The sequence below is a fragment of the Drosophila montana genome, unplaced genomic scaffold, assembly GCF_035044405.1.
Source record: "Drosophila montana isolate Dmon_TW-CO22-7 unplaced genomic scaffold, ASM3504440v1 contig_1505_1, whole genome shotgun sequence".
Lineage (NCBI taxonomy): Eukaryota > Metazoa > Arthropoda > Insecta > Diptera > Drosophilidae > Drosophila > Drosophila montana.
The window spans coordinates 4,900,935-4,918,631 of record NW_026996452.1 but is presented as its reverse complement, the minus strand read 5'-3'; the positions used below and the strand labels follow the sequence as shown (position 1 = coordinate 4,918,631).

At 41.0% G+C, this 17,697-nt stretch overlaps 1 protein-coding gene across 1 annotated transcript; it reads right to left on the bottom strand.

Annotated features, from left to right (window-relative positions):
- Positions 1-1,047: 1,047 nt before the first annotated feature.
- Positions 1,048-17,566, bottom strand: RhoGAP93B (MyTH4 and RhoGAP_KIAA1688 domain-containing protein RhoGAP93B). The gene is made up of 14 exons (XM_064694578.1): positions 17,085-17,566; positions 15,903-15,993; positions 7,100-7,497; positions 6,938-7,035; positions 6,695-6,866; positions 5,049-5,398; positions 3,834-4,986; positions 2,889-3,755; positions 2,681-2,824; positions 2,442-2,622; positions 2,147-2,263; positions 1,962-2,085; positions 1,744-1,898; positions 1,048-1,673 (listed from the first exon to the last, which is right to left on the bottom strand). Exons 1-14 carry the CDS (start codon positions 17,102-17,104, stop codon positions 1,449-1,451), a joined length of 4,095 nt encoding a protein of 1,364 aa, XP_064550648.1. The 5' UTR covers positions 17,105-17,566; the 3' UTR covers positions 1,048-1,448.
- Positions 17,567-17,697: the final 131 nt, after the last annotated feature.

Genomic DNA, 17,697 nt, shown 5'->3' with positions numbered 1-17,697 from the left:
ATAAAAAAAAGAAAAAAAAAATAACCGAAATTATTTCGAATGTGAAACCTAATAAACAAACGCTTGATTATAAATATAAATGCACCCGATTCGAGGGAATTGATCGCCGTCTGTGGGCCACAAAATGCCAGTTGGCAAATAAATGATAATGGTATGTCGTTGGCGCGGCTTAAGTTTCGTCAAGTGACACTAAATTATTAGCAATTATCGGAGACAAACGGTTCGAAACGACTTTAAAATTGGGCATAAATTTGCAGTACAATGAAACTAAACAACAACAAAAATTAAATAAAAAGGAGGATCTCTTCGAAATTTATTATGTGTCTGAAAATTGAAGCCGAGCCATGTGATAAGAAGCGTCAGAAATATAATTCTGATAGGCATGCTACAATAATTGGCATGTTTCACATTTTGAATGATCGTCAGGGGCGTCAATACATCAAATTTCAATCATTCATGCTAAGACTCAAATATGTTGGCTCTTTATTTATATAACTTTATTCATTCTCATGCTTCAACCATTGCGTTTTACATACGTACATATTTATATATGTTCAATTGATTTCTGGTTCTTACAGCTTCGTATTCAGATATTTATATCTATATATATATATATTTGAATATTTGTGTAAAATTGTTGTTTTACAGGTATAAACTAATTGATTAAATTGTTTGCGCAGCATTGTCTGAATTATCCACTTTTATAACATTTATTTATTAGTTAATGCACACGAATAAATATTTATATATATATGTATATAGCACTAAGTTGCTGCACGTAATTTTAAAGCAGGTTTCTATTTATTGAATTTAATCAGTTATTGCATTCGCTTCTTGTTTACAGTACATTTATAATTATATTTCTATTTATAGTATTTATATATTTATATGCTTCACAAGTTGTTCAATGTTGCAGTTTTTGAGAGTTGTTTTTTGTGTGTGTATTGAGTATTACGCTTGGCTTTTTTGTTTGAACTTTCATAAATTAAAATGCGAAATAAATAAATAATATTAAAATGTCACACACATTAGGTTAACACTTTCAAATTTAAATTCATATGTTTTTTTTTAATTTCGGTATTGGATTAGATCTGTTTTATCTTTTTGGTTTGATAAGCACTACACATTACAATGCCGATAAAAGTTCTGAGTATTTGTTGTTAAAAATTAGGCAGCCTAGGCATACAATTAAATTATTTGAATTAGATTAGAAAATTCAAGTAGCAAAAAATTATTAGTATAGTTAAAGTTAGGAGTTAGTTAGGAGCTGTTGACCTTCTCAATTTGTATAAATACAAATTCAAGCAGGTAATTAAGTAAGTTTAGGATAGGTTAATAACGTTTTACATATTTGTGTAGATACATATATATATATATGTATATATATATATATATATAGGTATGCTCATTGGTATTTGATTAGTTATTTAAATAGCTATCAAAGCTCTCTAGACCAGATTGGCCACATGCGTTGTGTCCATGTGCTGTATTAAGACGTGTATAAAGGACATCTCCTTGCGCGCATTCTCCAGTATCACCTTGGGATCATCTGAAGTGCAGCGCAAACAATTTGGCGCAAACACCATGGCCAAATTCGATGAATCCATTTTGGTGCAGCTAACCACTTCCGAAATGGAGAATTGTTGCAGAAAGTGTATTAAATACGTTAGGACCTATTTATAAAAGAAACCAAAAATTAAGTTAATTAGCGAGTTACTCAAAAGCTAGAATTTGTTAACTGACCAGTTGATTAATTTGTGGCAACTTATTAACTATTTCTTTGGCTTTATCGGGATCCTCGGTATTCACACAATCCTCGTAATAATCATCGGGTATGAGCGGATCGTACAGTTCACGATACCATAACTTAAGCAGACTAGCGGGCGCATGTGCATCAACTGCGGAAACAAATTAGGGTCTGAGTATATATAGATAAGGTCTGGTTCATAGCTAACACACACCCATAGTATTCTTATAGTCAGGAACATCCCATCGATCCAAGCGATTCTTCATGCAATTGACCTCATCCACATCGGCGGATACACGAAAAATGCCCTCCGTTTGTTTGCCATTGAGCAGCAGCACCTAGAAAATACGAGCAATATTAAGGAGCTGCATGCCAGACTTCAGTTAGGGTATTACTTACATGCTCTGAGAGCGTGGTTTGTATCCAAGGCAGTTTACGCAATGGAAATTTATCCTTTTGTAGATCCATCACCTCGGAGAGCGTATTGCCAAACATGCTATTGCGAAGGATTTGTTGCTGCAAATAAAACAAAATTAATTATAAAACAATTATTAAAGAAACAGACAGACAGAGGGACATGGCTATATCAGCTGAGATATATAATATATGCACTTAATGTTCCATAAGTATAGGATATTCAATGTAAGGGTATAATAGGTACTAATAAAAATTATTTAAAAGAATGCCAGCTAACCCGCGCCTGTTCCACCTCATCCTCGGTGGGCTTCTTAGCCAAACGGCGACCGCTGCTGCCGATGCGATCCAAGCGGCGACAACAAACAGTTGCATAATGCGATATCTGAACATGTATGGGCCATTTGCACACCTCCAGGAAGCCGGTGGCAAACGAAGGATCACGATGACGATTCACATAGCTGCAAATGAACAACCGGATTAGAAGCTATAATGGGCTCAGGAACTTGTGGCACCTACTTGAGCAGCGTGGGCTGAAATGTGGGTGACGGCGGCACAAAGCTTAAACAAATGGCCATTAGCTCCCAGCCGCGTATAAGTGACTCGCGCTTGGGATTCTCTGTGGTCTGACGGCATAGCTGCACATAAAGCTCATCGCGTAGTCTGGCAAAGAAATACATAGGATAAGACGTTGAATATGAAATTAGATCGAGTTATATATACTAACTGCTGCTGCGGCAGGGAGGCGGTTATGATATCTATGGCCACCGAGTTTAGGCTCATGCCAATGCGCGCCTTGCGATCGCCCATGTAGATTTGGACCAGCTTGAATAGCTCAATGGCCGTCTTTTTGTCGGCCTTGTCCCGCGACAGCGCCAACATGGGTCGGGTAATGGCCTCCGCCGTCCAGCTAAGCATGTCGCGCACCGATGCCTTCTTGCGAAAGATGCCCTTCGAGTGCAGATTCAAATTGTCAGCGGCGAATTTCTCAATATCACATTCCTTCATGCACGCCAGCGTTGCGGCGCCGGGCGCCCGCTCGCTGGGCGGAAAGATCTGCTGTATGGTGGGCTTTAGCGATGGCGGCGCCAGCTTGTGATTGCCGCCACGGCTCAGGCTGCTGCTGCCCGCCGTTGATTGCGCGACAGTTGCCAAAAGCTGCGACTGTTGCTGCTGCTGCTGCTGCAGCTGCTGGGGGTGCAGCTGCTGGCCATGATTGGCTTCCTCTTTGGTTAACTGGCCGGTGACTAGACGCGAGATTTGACGATTGGGCGAGGGCAGAGTTTGTGATTGCTTCTGCTTGACGCTGGACGCATCGCTGGGATCCAAATGCAGCTGCTGCTGATGCGGTGGCGGCGGTGGCTGGCCCAAGCCATGAGCATGACCGGCGAACGGATAGGAGGGCGTATTCGAATACAGCTGCTGCTGATGATTATGCTGCTGGTTATACTGATGGCCCTGACCCGCCAACGATGCGGGGCTGTGCGAGACGGTGTCATAGTATGAGATCTGATAACGGGCTTTCGGCTTGGGCGCAGCAGCAGGCTCCTGATTGCTTCCAATACCCTCCAGCACGGCCTCCACGTTATCGGAGCTGTAAAATGGTAAAACAGGATTAGTGAATGATATCAATCGAGCGATAAGTCCGGCATATATCAGCTATATGTCTTACATTTCCTCGCGTCCAGCTGGATCGTAGGGCGGATACTGATAGGCATAGTAGGACACGCTGTCGCCCATATTGGCATAGTCATCGATCATGCCATAGTTGTGCTCCAAATAGCCGCCATGCGTATCCGAGCCACCATCGGAGTCCTCATTGTCCGGCTCATGACCAGAGAGCGAATGCTCCGACTGGCTATCCGAGTGATACGAGTCCGAATCGTTAACACCGTCGCCATCGCCGCGATAATCGTAACCACCACATAGCTTGGCCTGCTCAATGATGTAGTGCTTGAGCGGCAGCAGATGCGGCATCTCCTGGCCACAATTGCTATACAGCGGCGATATGTTGCCATTATCGTACTCCACATCGCTGCTGTCCGCGTGCAAATGCTGTTGCGGATGATGATGCGTTTTGGCGCGACGCGAATCACGCTTCTCACCAGCATTTTGTAGGGGATGATAGCCACGCTTGTCCAAGCTGGAGCTGGCGCTGTGCCGCAACGAGCTCTGACCCGGATAATGATGCGATTGCGAGCGATTTGCCGTCGAGCTATTCGATTTTTGCCGCCTTGCCGCTGAATCATTGGAGCCCCTGGACGAGTGTGTTAGCATACCAAGATTATCGGAGCCACCGCTGGGCGAAATTGGCGCCGTTTTGCCCAGCGACATGCGCTCCAAGCTGAGCCGATCCAGGCCGCAGCTGGGCTGCTGCAGTTGCTGCGCCAACTGTGGCGGCGGATTTGTGGCACTTGTTTTGGCCTGACGCGAGCTTTTCGTTTGCGGACTAATCGGACTTTGTGGACTGGAGTCGCTCGAGTGTTTCTTGTGGCCGCTGCTGCCGCTGCCGGCGGTGCTGGTGGCGGTATTGCTGCCACTTGCCCCGCCGCCATGCCCCTTCGTATTGGTTGTGTGGCGTCGCCGCGATAGCGGTGTATTCTCAACCGATTTAAAGTACTTTTCGTGCATGGAATCATCGCTGGCGGCGCCACCATAAACAGCACCGCCAACACCACTACCGACGACGCCGCCGACGACGCTGCCGCCATTAGCCTCGGCGCTGCTTTTGCGATACGATTTGCTGTGATGTCCAGCGGCGGCAGGATTTATAGAGGAGGACATAAAGCTGCCGGAGCGCGCCAGTGCGACCTTGTACTCACGATCTGTCAAAATGAAAACGTTTAGTTCGATATTTCATATCTAAAAACATTTTCAATAAACTTACCGCCCATGGCCGCGCCAAAGGATTTGCCTGAAGTGGGCGCAGCTGCTCCGCTGCGTTGTGCGTTGCGTTGTTGCTGCTGTTGTTGTTGTTGTGCGTAATTGTACTGTCGCTCGGCATCTGGGGATATCTTCTTCTTCTGCGCCTGCGGCGTATGTATCGAATGTGTGGGTGAGGCAATATCGGATGACTTGGAGGAGCAATAGCCCTGCATATGGCTGGGCAGCAGCTGATGATCAAAGTATTTGTTGCTATCAACGACGGCGGCGACACTACCACCAACATACGATGAGGGCGTGGCCGAGCCATGCGGTAAATTATGTGAGCTGACGCTTTCTTGCAACATTTCAAAGCTGATGATAGCGAGAGAGAAAGAGAAAGAGAGAAAGAGAGAGGGAGAGAGCGAGATATGAGATAGTTGTTGTTTTTTTTTGTGATGAGTGTATATGTATGTGTGGGTGTATTGGCAGGTGTTTACCAAATCAGTATTCAACCAAAGACAATATAAACACTCAGATGAGCAACGCCATACAACAAAAAGCAGCTACTATGCAGCTTGATTTTTTTGAAATTGAGAACACAAACGAACTCAGTATCATTGCGCTCTCTCAACTGAAAGAGCGTTAAAGCTAAAAAATATAATGTACTCTCAGCTTCGGATCTATGAGAGCGAATGGTGACTAACTTCGTTGCTCGTGACAGCATCAACAAGCCGCGACTTCGGCATTCGTTCGTCTGGCTTTTGGAGAGCGAACAGCCAGTCGGCTGTTATGTCATGTGAAGTGGGAAAAGCCAGATGAGAAGCCAGGCTAGAAATTTTGCGTCGCTTTCAAATGCATGGGCGGTACTCATTAGTGTTTATATTGTCTTTGATTCAACCAATAAAATCACCCTTGCAACTATAACTATGGTATGGTATATTCTAATCCTAGCTCGAAAAGATCCTAATCTTATAGCAGCAAGCTCTCAAAGATTGCTAGAAATATTCGTTAGTAAGAAACAATCTACATCCTGCCTAGTTTTTAGTGTGTTAAATGCGAGAGCAGTTGGTTGTAAAGTTATGAGATATTATTGAGAAAAAGAGATGTTCCATAAAAATGTTTTTAAATAATATGGAAAAGAGGTCTATTTTAAATATATTATTGTTTTGGCGACCCTATTGTAATATTAATCATAATAGTTTAGGTTATGTGACTCTTAAATTGGTTCATAAAACTTTTTCAAAATTAAGTCTAATTAAACCTTTGATGGTAAAAGAAAATGTTTTTATTTCTATAATATTGGCTATGATAGATATTTTTCCATAAAATGAGAAATCCTATTTTTTCTGGTAAATTCAAAGCCTTACGTTACTCTAGCTATCGAAAGGTTGCATTTAATGAGAATCTCGAATCAAAGAACATATGGAATTCAAGATGACAAATCTGTAAAATACCAATATGCAGTCTATAGCTGATGGTGTTGAAAAGCGCATACAAGATCCGTTAACGATGTGTAATTCTAAATGCATAACACATACGCCTAGTAGAACAAGCGTTTGACATAAGCTAACATGACCATTTCCAATCCATAGAAACCAAACCTTAACATGAATTGCTTGCATCTAGCAACAACTACCAAATGCCAACCGAATTACGATCAAGACTTACGCGCCATTATCCTTGCCAGCGCGTTGCTGCTTCTGTAAGGAGCCGAGACGCAGTGCCTCATTGGGCACATTGGGAGCACCATTGGCGGCATCGTTGAATCGCCGATAGCCATGGGCGCTGGACAGACTCGAATCGCTCGACTTGCCCGATTCCTTGTAGTGACTGCAAGAATCTATGCGAGAGAAAGGCAAATTAGTGTTGATTTGCAAAGAGAAATGGAAATGACATCATGCAGCTGCTTACCTTGCGAACGGCGGGAGACATAGCCCTGCAGTTGCTGCTGCTGCTGCTGTGGCGGCTGCTGCATGTCCATCGAGCGAGCTGAGTCACCTGTGCCGACGCTGCAATAGAAGTGGACCAGGTCATAAATAAATCAAATGACAGGTCATTTAGATAGAAGCCCACCGAAAACTTTGACGGCCTCGTGGACTAGAGATCATTTCATTGCACGCGGAACTGCTCAGCTTCTCCTCGGAGCTGGCCATGGTTCCGTTGCCGCGCTGGCCACGCCCCTTCTTATTGGCCGCCGATATGGGCGATGGCTGCTGTTGCTGTTGCTGGGTTTGCTGCTGCTGCTGCTTAGCCAGCAGAGATTGCTTCTGGGGCGTGGTCTGCTCCCGTCGCTCGCTGGGATCGGTGTTCTGTTTGAGGGTCTGCAGCTTGGCCAGCGGTATGATGTCACACTTGCTCGGCCGATGCCACACGGTCTTCTGCGTGGCCGCATTATAGTAATAGAAGCGCTGCGTATTCGTATCAAACAATTCCCACCATTGCGATGAGTCGGTCCGCTTAATTGGCACATCCTGTACAGAGTCAGAGTCAGAGAGAGAGAGAGAGAGAGGGAGTGAGAGAAATGGAAATGAATCCAAGCGAATCAAATGAGCAAATCTCATATATCATAACTGGCTTGCATAAAGCTCTAATGCACGAGTGTGTGTGTGTGTATGTGTGTGTGTGGGTGTGTGTGTGCGTGTGTGTGGGAGGTGTTATGTACAATTATGTATGTGTTGAAATTGTCGAGTGCATTGGATTATGCGCTTATTGAATGAATATCATTCACATCATTCATGCGCATAAACCATGCACATTTTATCAAATGCTTGAGAATTATTTGGAAAATGATAAAATCATGTTTTTGTTTTTTTGCTTTTTCTACTAAATAAATAATTGGTAGCAGACATTAACTTTGGCTTTGACCCAGGCCAATGTTTCCTTATCTTATCATACATAATTTAACATTTGTTTTTTACACATTTTCCGATCGTGTTCGTCGATTTGGCAAAAGCGATTAATCAAGCATTTTGTAGCCGAATAAAATTGGTTAGTTGGCTCTTTGTGTCGCGTCCGTCAAAGATCTCGCCTTAATCTCGCACAGTGCTAACCCATTTAAGAACATATATTTTCTTTTGAACAATTATTTCCTGGAGCCTTCAGAAATACTAAACGCAACGAATAATAATTAGACCATATATCATAAGACATTTGTCAGCATCAGCATTTTATGCATTGCATCCAATAGGTTTCTAAGGGTAAAGCAAAAGCACCCCACCCCCCACTGCCCTCCCCATCCCCTCGTTTAAGTATTATATTTCAACAGAATTGACGTAAACGTGTCGTCGCTCAAATTCCCCCCTCCCCCCCTTATCTACCGATGTCTGTCGTTTATTTAACTCAATTTTTATGCAACAATACTTTGCAAAACAGTTTCGACGCAAGGGTTCTCTGTGAATTTGCGGCTTAATCAGCGAATTTCGAGCTGCAATCAGCTGCATCTTTTGGCCCATTTTATTGTTGGCTTTATAATCGTGCCATCAGCTTTTGACAAATAAAAACTCATGTCTACTTTTTGCCCAGGCTCAGGCTATTATTTTTAGCTATCTCTTTCGGTTTGTCAGCAGCCCGTCTCTGTCCGGCCCGTGGCCAAGTTGGCTTCATTTTTCCTTGCGTTGACCTTGAACTTTGCAGCTGCAGCCGCAGCAGCAGCAGCAGCAGCTGCGCCCAAGCGGAGAGACAGGCCCTGACCCAGGCCCAGGCCCAGGCACAGGCGAGGGCCTCTTCATTTCTCCTCTTGTCATCTGCGACATTGTTGTTGTGGTTTGTTGGGTCTGATAACAGCAACAATGCAGTCAAGTCCGCCCACTGCGCGCTTTTGCATTGAAAGCTTTCGGCTCGGCTGGCTTTTCATTTCTGGTTTTCATTTCCATTCTCATACGTCGCGCGCATTGCATAATTTTTTGTGGGCGCGGGCGCAGCCAACGCGCTGATTGGGACAAGGCTAACAGCAGGGAGAAGCATCAGCAACGTTACGCTTTTTGCATTGTTGCGTTGCCAACTGTCAGTCAGTCAGCCAGTCCGTCATTCCGTCAGTCTGTCAGTCAGTCATTCATCCGTGCAGCCGTTGAGCCGGACAGTCGGATAGACTGACAGCGCTTAAGTGGGTCTATTTCATTGTGAGACCTTCCACTTTGAACCTCCCCACCCCGCCTGCCGCACCACACTCTGTTGTTTATTCCAGCGCGTGCCACATGCAGCAGCAGAAGCCACAGCAAAAGTAGCGCAAATAAAAATCTTAATTACAGCAACACGAAGTTTATATGCCCTTACTGCAATACTTCTTATATTACAAGTTAATTACGATAAATGCTATTCCGATATTAACCAAAGTTCGATATATCGATAAATTGTCTAGTCGATTATCGATTGTTAGTACTTTAGCTAGTAACACTAGAAATGAAACGCAATAAAATATAGAGTGTGACAAGTTCCGGTATTAAACATCAAATATCGATAAATCGATAAAATGCAAAAATCGATATTTCGATAAAAAATATACAGTATTTAGTAATGTGTTTGACTAACTATTTGTGACGCTCTTTCGAAAAATGTATTTAATTTATGATATCGATAGTTCGGGCAATCGATTTATTTACTTAACAAAAGTATCGATAATCCTATCGTTGTTTTAATTTTCAAAATGTTCTTTTGTGATTAAGCTGTGCAAACAAAATGAATTAAAACTTCACAGTATTCCCCTCCTGATGCTTACACTAAATAAAAGTATGGACTGATGTCAGCGTCTCCATTTGCTGCCTTCGACACGTCCTCATTTCGGCCTTGTGCGATATACCGAATATTTTGTAATTATGGAAATACAACAACTACAACAACAATAACAACAACAACGAGGCTACATCTTTATCTCATTGATGGAATTTGTGTTTTTGCCTCCATTTAAGAAAATGAAATTAGAGCAACGCGCACACTGTCAAAATATCTGAGGAAAATCTGTCAAAATTAATATGCATGGATTATATTTGTGTACATATTTGCGGAGCAGTGGATAAAAGCGTAGCAGAAGCTGACAATATTTATAATTATTACTCATACGCAAATACGCACCACAACATTTAACTATGAGTCAAATGCATACGATAATATTTTTAAGATTTTTAATAATAAACAAACTGTTTCGAGATGAAAAACAACGAAAAATAGCAAAGTTTTCTATGTGATATAGAACTTTAAGAGAGATATGAATAAGTTTTTGTAAATAGTTCGAAAATTGGATTTCTCAAAAGAACAAAAATCAATACAATACAGATTTAAGTCCATTTAAGACCTTAATGTGTTTCAATACATTTTTCAGTTCTTTACGGCAGCGGAAGATGGGTGGAAAATGCAAAGCTAAAATTTTGAGTAAAACTCCTGTAATATCATGTTAAGCCTGGCAAATCTTTATCAAATTTTAACTGAATTAGGCGATATTTTTATTGCTAGTAAACTTTTGTATGAAGGCGGCATATTTTTGGCATCTAAAATAGAAGCTGGCAGCGTTTTAATTGCCCAAATTCCATTACTCCAATGAAATTCAATTGCTTCGCAAGACTCATGGATAAGTTGCGCATTCCTGATCATTATAAATTCATTAAATTTGCTAAATTTAGATCGCATATTATTCTCTCGGCCCTATTGAAAAACAATTAAGCTTTTAATCAGTGGAAGAAACATACACAAATAGGCACGCACAGTTTCTAATCAGCTCCGCCTATTGCCGAGGTCAGTAATGGAACCCAATCCCAAGTCCCCTCAACATAAATGGGCAGCACATCTGTGAGTAATGCGCAAAGAGCCAGAGAAAAATTCGTTAATTAGGTCATCGTCGATGTTTAAAAAAAAAAAAGAGGAAAAAACAAATAGAAATAAGAAAAAAAAATAACATAAACTTCAAGCGCAGCAGAGGCCTAAAAATAACACGGGCGATAACATCTGACTGCAATAACAACAACAATTGAAATATTTCAAGAATCTTTTCGCAAATTAAATTGAAAATGTGTCATCAGTTGGCAAAAATGTGACTTTAACGGCATTTTTATAGAGTTTATTATCTGTTCTCCTAGCCTGGCGTCTGCCTGTCTGCAAGAAGAGTCTTCAAGTTTGGTAATACTCAAAATATCTACATAATTTAATATAAAACTAGGCTTTCAGGAAATTAGAATTTTCCACTAATTAAAATAACTTCGAGTCAAAGTCTCACATTTTAATCCCAAACAGCTTTTATAAATAGAGTTTTACTAAATTTTGTGTGGTGTTGAAACAATTTGTAGAGCATCAGAGAGGTTGCATAGACTCGACAGTGGCACAATTTTAATTGCCGTAGATTGATAATGAATTGAATTAATGGCGCGTGCACAGTTGTGGACAATATTTCTAAGCAAAATTGTAAAAACTATAAAAAAAATAGAGATATATAAGAAAACATTGCTAATTATAGATTATAGTATTTTCTTGGTTCGAAAAACTTATAGCCTCAGGGGAACTGATAAAAACATGTGTTTGACATTAAAAATGATTGTTTTTGATTTAAGTAAAACCGATGAAATCTTTGAGAAAGTAATTCCAAATAAAACCCTCTAAGCCCCTAGTTTCCATAAATGGAGTTTCCTAAGTTTCCCCCCACAGCCTTCTTATAGTTCCATTAATGACGCAAGCTCTGAAACCGATTTCGATTGAGTCAGCTTTGGATATGAGAATTGGGAAACATTCAACGAATTTGAATGACAAATAAATTTGCTTTATAATAATATCCATTCTTTGATGTGGGGTAGCATTTGATATAGTGTGCAACTGATAAAAGAGAAATACAGTAAACATTCACTTAAGCGAACACCTAGAGCTAACCCAGGACAAAAGGCTGTTTATCAAATCAATTAAGCTCCTCCAAAGAAGATATATACAGAGATAAGGGTAAATAATGATTTATTTAGCTTTCACTGTGCAACCGAAATATTAAACTATTATTATTATTTAATTATTAATCGATATTGGTTTAAACGCAATCAACAAGTCGTAATATTTCCTGTAACTGATGCATGACGTGGGCCTCGAGCCGGGCAATGTAACAACCTCTAATAACCGAAATCTATTAGCGATATTTATGCGCGTTTAATTGCCAATGTAATTGCCAACAAATTTATGCAGGCCGTGCAACTTGGCCAAGCTTATAACCCACTTGGCAAGAAGAAAACAAATACACAGGAAGTCGCTGCGGCCAAAAACGGTAATGGCGATAACTATGCGATAGTCCAACGATATATAATGAAAAAGAAAACTGAACAACAATTTGAAATATTTTGACGATTGCGTAGCACCGGCTCCAAGCCCAAAAGTCACCCTCTGCGGAGCCACTGCAGCCTTTGGTTTTGGGCCGCTTTGGCGGACGCACGTAAGCATTATCGTTGACTGCTTCTTTGCGCTTCTCTCCTCTACTCTTGTGTCGTTTTGTAACACTAAACGAGCGTGTGGGCAACTTTTCTGTGCTTCTTTCTTAACCGGAAGTTTTACAAAGGCCAATGAGCAAAAAGTATGAAAAAAGAAAATAAAGCAGCCCGGCATCGAGCACTGAGGGGGAAGTAAGCCAAGAGTTATAATAAAAAGCTTAGGTGCAATTCAAAGCACAAGCACGAAATACCCTTTAATTGGTGAGAAACTTATGAAATAGAACTTGCTTATGGTTCGTTTCGGAGTACAAAGTTCGTACTATGAACCAGCCGTAACAGCCGTGATCCGATTCAAGATTCCGCTTGTAGCAATTTGAAAAACGGTGCTTTACAAAACTGGTTTTCAGCCAATATACCCCATTTCTCATTATGCTTACAGGGCATACACAAAATAGGCAGTGGACTCAACTTGCTGTGCATAAATTTCAAATCACGTACAATGAACGCAGCAATTGTTGCTGTCTTTGTCTTCTATTATTGTTGTTGTTGCATCTGCTGGTGACACAAAAAAAAGAGCAGCAGTAGCAGCGGCAAGAAGAAGCAGAAAAAAAAGAAGCGACGACGTCATTAAAACATAAAAGCTGCCAACGGCAAAGCGACAACAAAAACAAAAACAAAGTTGTTGCTAATTTAAAGCGCGTTTGCAGCTGGGTGGGCGTAAGAAAGAGAGAGGGGAGAGAGAATAAAACTAGAGGTGAGGGTGAGAGTGTAAAGGAGTGCATGTGTGTGTGTGTGTGTGGTGTGTTCCTTTTGTGCCCTGTGCCCGTGCCTGTGCCTGTGCACGGTATGCTGCATCAGCTGAATAGATTATATTGCGCAGCTAAAAGGATTCCTCGTTCACTTCCTCATGGCAACTCGGCAATAGCTGCAGTGACATCTGCGTCGGCGCCAGCAACATTGCTGCAGCAGAATTTAGGGCATGTGGTAGGGCTATTCCATGTGCCAGTAGGGTGCAGTGAGGGTAGCTGTGACTGCTTGTCCTGACTGCTTGACTGACTGTTATAATAAACGCTAAGCCCATCCCATAAAGCCAACAATGCTGATTTTTTAAAGTATTTACTTTTTCAGACTTTAGTAATAAGAATATTTCCCACAAGGCTGCAAAATATGTGCAGAATGAAAACAAAAAACGGACTTTATTATGTGGACATATGTAAATCTGTAATAATACAAATATCTGCAGCTCCATTTACTTATATTTATATTCTTTTCAAATTTATTTATTATATTAAAATTATGTTTGTATGAATTCTGCCCAACGTAATTTGAAGTGTATTAAAAGGTGCGACTTATCAGTAATAAAATTTCGATTAGCGCTCACTTCCTGCAGCGCAACACGCGGTCACACGGCGAACCAGGCAAAAGTGTTGTGAAGTGTGGGCGATGACTCAAAAGAGAGCGAGAGTGACAAAAACCGAAAAGCAGCGTACAAAAACACAACACACACATGCACACACACACACACACACACATTGACGAGAGAGTGCATTCAGAAGGCTTCGCTTTTTAGCTGCTGAGCAACTGCTTAATGCACATACACATATGTGTGTGAGCATGTATGTGTGCATCTACATAGCTGCAAAAGGGTCGCAATAAATCTCTGCGTAAAATGGACAATAACACCCTAGTGAAGCCAAAGGCAAGGCGAGGCAAGCGCCATGCACTGCATGTCCTGTGCACTAAGGCGGCTGCACTGTGCATGCAAGTCTTTTCAGCAAGGACGCACACACACACACACACACATAGATAATCACACGCACGCATGAAAAACGAGGACGCAGTCGGGGACATTGCGGAGCCCAACAACAAAATCAATGAAATTTTCACTACTTCCGGCAGTACAAAAAAAACTAAGCCTGCTCTAATCGGGACTGATCGCATAGGAGATACTCTGTATTAATAATCAGCAACAGCTGTGCCTCTTCTTCTTCACTACACGCTGCCACATTACGAAATATTCATTCAATAATAACTTCTAATAACATAATGATGATCACGAACACTTCTTAACAGGATCGAATATCCCCATATTCATTATGTAGGTACAGGGTATACAAAAAAAATAACAAAGCTAAAAAATAAGCAGAGGTATATCTACGTTATGACGTGCACTGAAAGAACTTTTGCTTCTGTTGGATTTGTTTGCTTTAGAGCTTTGGCTCTCTGGCCAGACGTCTAAAGTTATTAGCCTGCGACACCTTTTGGTAATGCCGCATTTCAAAGGGAGACTAGTGTGTGGAGTGAAGAATGGACAAAGCGTCTAAAGGAGCTATGCAAACAACTCGCCGCCGTCTCTGACGATGATGTTTTGTGTGCTCAGAAAGCAAAAGTTGTGACTGCATGCGAGAAGAAAGGATATACATTTAAGTAGGGTATACCCTCTGTACATATACATGTGAGCACATGTGCGCTAGATGTCAATTGCATAATGTTGACATTCGATATTGATCCGTCTATGTTTTACTTTAAGTTGTCTATATTTTGTTTGTTTGCCCTCACAGAATGTTTAAGTGAAATGTAAAACGACCATTAAGGATATACCGCCAAAGAACTCAACTAACGGGTAACTTTCTTGGCCCACTTTACCTTTTTAATTGGGTATTGAGGGTGGATACCCAGCTCAAGAGATTATCCACTGTATTCTTCACGGTTTTTATAAACAATTTTCTAAACAACAAGTGTAATCTAACTTTTAACCCAGTTGTTATTAACCGATTACATAAGCTCATGCCCTATGCCAATCGAACGAATGTTACGCAAAGAATTGGTTTAAATACAATTAATTAACATTGTTTACGCCATTGACGAACTGGGTCAAATAATTTTCCATAAACATATGTGTATATGTGTAGGTTTTGCTGTAAAATTTGCAAAACAAGTGACCCATGTCAATTAAGCAAAAGCCGAACAAGAAGGCAGAAGTTATGCGCAACATACCGAAGATTCTGTGCCCTTACTACATAGTAAATGCTCGCAAATTAGAACAGTACGCTTGAAATAAGTTTTCCTAACAAAAAGTGGTAAACTAATGAATATATAACAAAACAAATTTTCAATTTAATGATTTCTAGACATCAATTTTCTGTACAAACTGCAGAAACGATTTTTCTTAAATTATAAAAATTTTGATCCTAATGCTTTAAAAAATGCGATAACTATTTATTTGAAGATTTTAATTTTAAGAAAATTAAATTATTTACGTTAAAATAAAAGCTTGATATTGTATGATTGCCACGGAGTATTAATGCTTAAATTATAATACCCAAGGTAAGGGTATATAATATAAGCCTGATAAAAACAAATGAGTTCATTAATCCCAATATGGCAATTGGCGTGCGAGTGTTAATGAAGCGTACTGTATGTACTATGTGTAAATAAAATAATTAATTTAATTATTTACACGTAGATCGTAAACGATTTGAGGAACTTACCTCGGGTGGATCCCAGACGCACTCGCCAGTTGTTAAATTGGCGTACATGTGCTCCTTGGTGCGTGGTTCGATAATTTCTACCCATTCTATTCTGTAAGCCAAAAAGAGAGCGTGAGAGTGAGTGTTAGAAAACGTAACATAAATAAAGATATTAAAAAGGCGAGATGCGAGTGTGTTGCTATTTTAAAGGTAAAAGGCATCTCTGGAATGCAGCACACAACGCACTGTGGAAGGTAAAACAACAACAACAACAACAACCAAATTTAAAGAATTGAGTGCACACGCAGACAAATTTCGTTCAATATATCATTTATTCATTCATTCATGAATGCAAACACGCAAAAGATGTGTTGCAAAAAAGGAACAAGCCAGAAAAATAACCCAAAAATAAAAATACCACCCACAAAAAAGTACCACCCAAATTGCCCTGTGCGTGAGTCGTCGCTCTATTTTGTGTGTGTGTGTGTGTGTGTCCGTTGTTGGTTTTCCCCCATGAATGCCTTGTTTTGGGCTTTTCTCTATACACAAGCATACAAATATATTTTGTCAAACATTTTCCGGTTTTTCCTTATTCGAAGCTGCAGCTAGGAACGCCGCGCCGTCCTTTCACACACACACCAAATACATATACAGAGAGCGGGCGCTCTCTCTCGTTCTCTCTCTCGCTCGCTCTCTCGTATATGTATATGTACTTGAACAGCCGCGGATGCCAAACAAAACGACGCTTGTTGCCGCGCCTTGCAAGAAATCGATTTTGCAGGCCAAAATGCATAAATTTTGAGGCAACTAGCATTTAATTAAGCGAAGGGGAAAATGGCTAAGTGGCTGCGGTAGAGGACGGGGCAGGGCGACACAGGAGCAATGCAATCCACACGCACACATTCACGCACGCACGCACACTAAGACAGGCTGCGGTTGGCGTTGCCATCGTTGGGCTAGCCTTAAGGGGGAGGAGCTCCTGCTGTACAATCCATTGAGTTGCATTGCGTATAAATTTTCGCACTTCCCAACACACGCACAAAACAGTCGTTTGCTTTGTTATAAGGCAATTATTTAAACAAAACATTCAACAATATACCCTGTTGTTGTTGTTGCTAACATATTTGTATACTCATTTCAACACTTCGTTTCGTTGTTGTTGTTCTTTTTTTTCAGTGCTGGATATAGTGTAACGGCACACACCTTTCACAACTTGAACTCATTTTTCCAACGCTTTATTACACTTGGCCGCTGTCGTCGCTGTCTCCTTTTGCTATTTCTGCAGCTGCTTTTCTTCTTCTTTTCTTAGCACATGCACCCGACTGACTCTCAGCGCACAAACACGTACAACAACTTAATATATTTTCACTACTACAACTACACTTTTATTTGATTTTTTCGAATTCGGGGGCTGGGGCAGCAACAGCGAAATGCAATTTTTCCTTTTCAATTGATTTTTCTTCCACTCGCACTCCTTTTTTCACTTTGCGTTTGCCGTAGACGCTTGGCGAACACTTTCACATTTATGATATAATTTATAGGCCATATTTTCGCTTTGCTCTTCGCTTGCACAAATGCATTTTCTTTTTTTTTTCAATTATTTATGTGACCGTGTTTATAATTAAAAATAATTCATCCGCCTTGCATTCACACGCCGCCGCCGCTGTTAACCAACTGTAAACGTCAGCTGTTTTCGATTAAGAGCACAATCGATAGAAATACAATATCGCTTTAAAATTGCTTACAGCCTCTGTTAAATGTTAACATACCTGTAATCACCAGCTGTTTTCGATTTTAATGGACAAGTAGTTGTCGA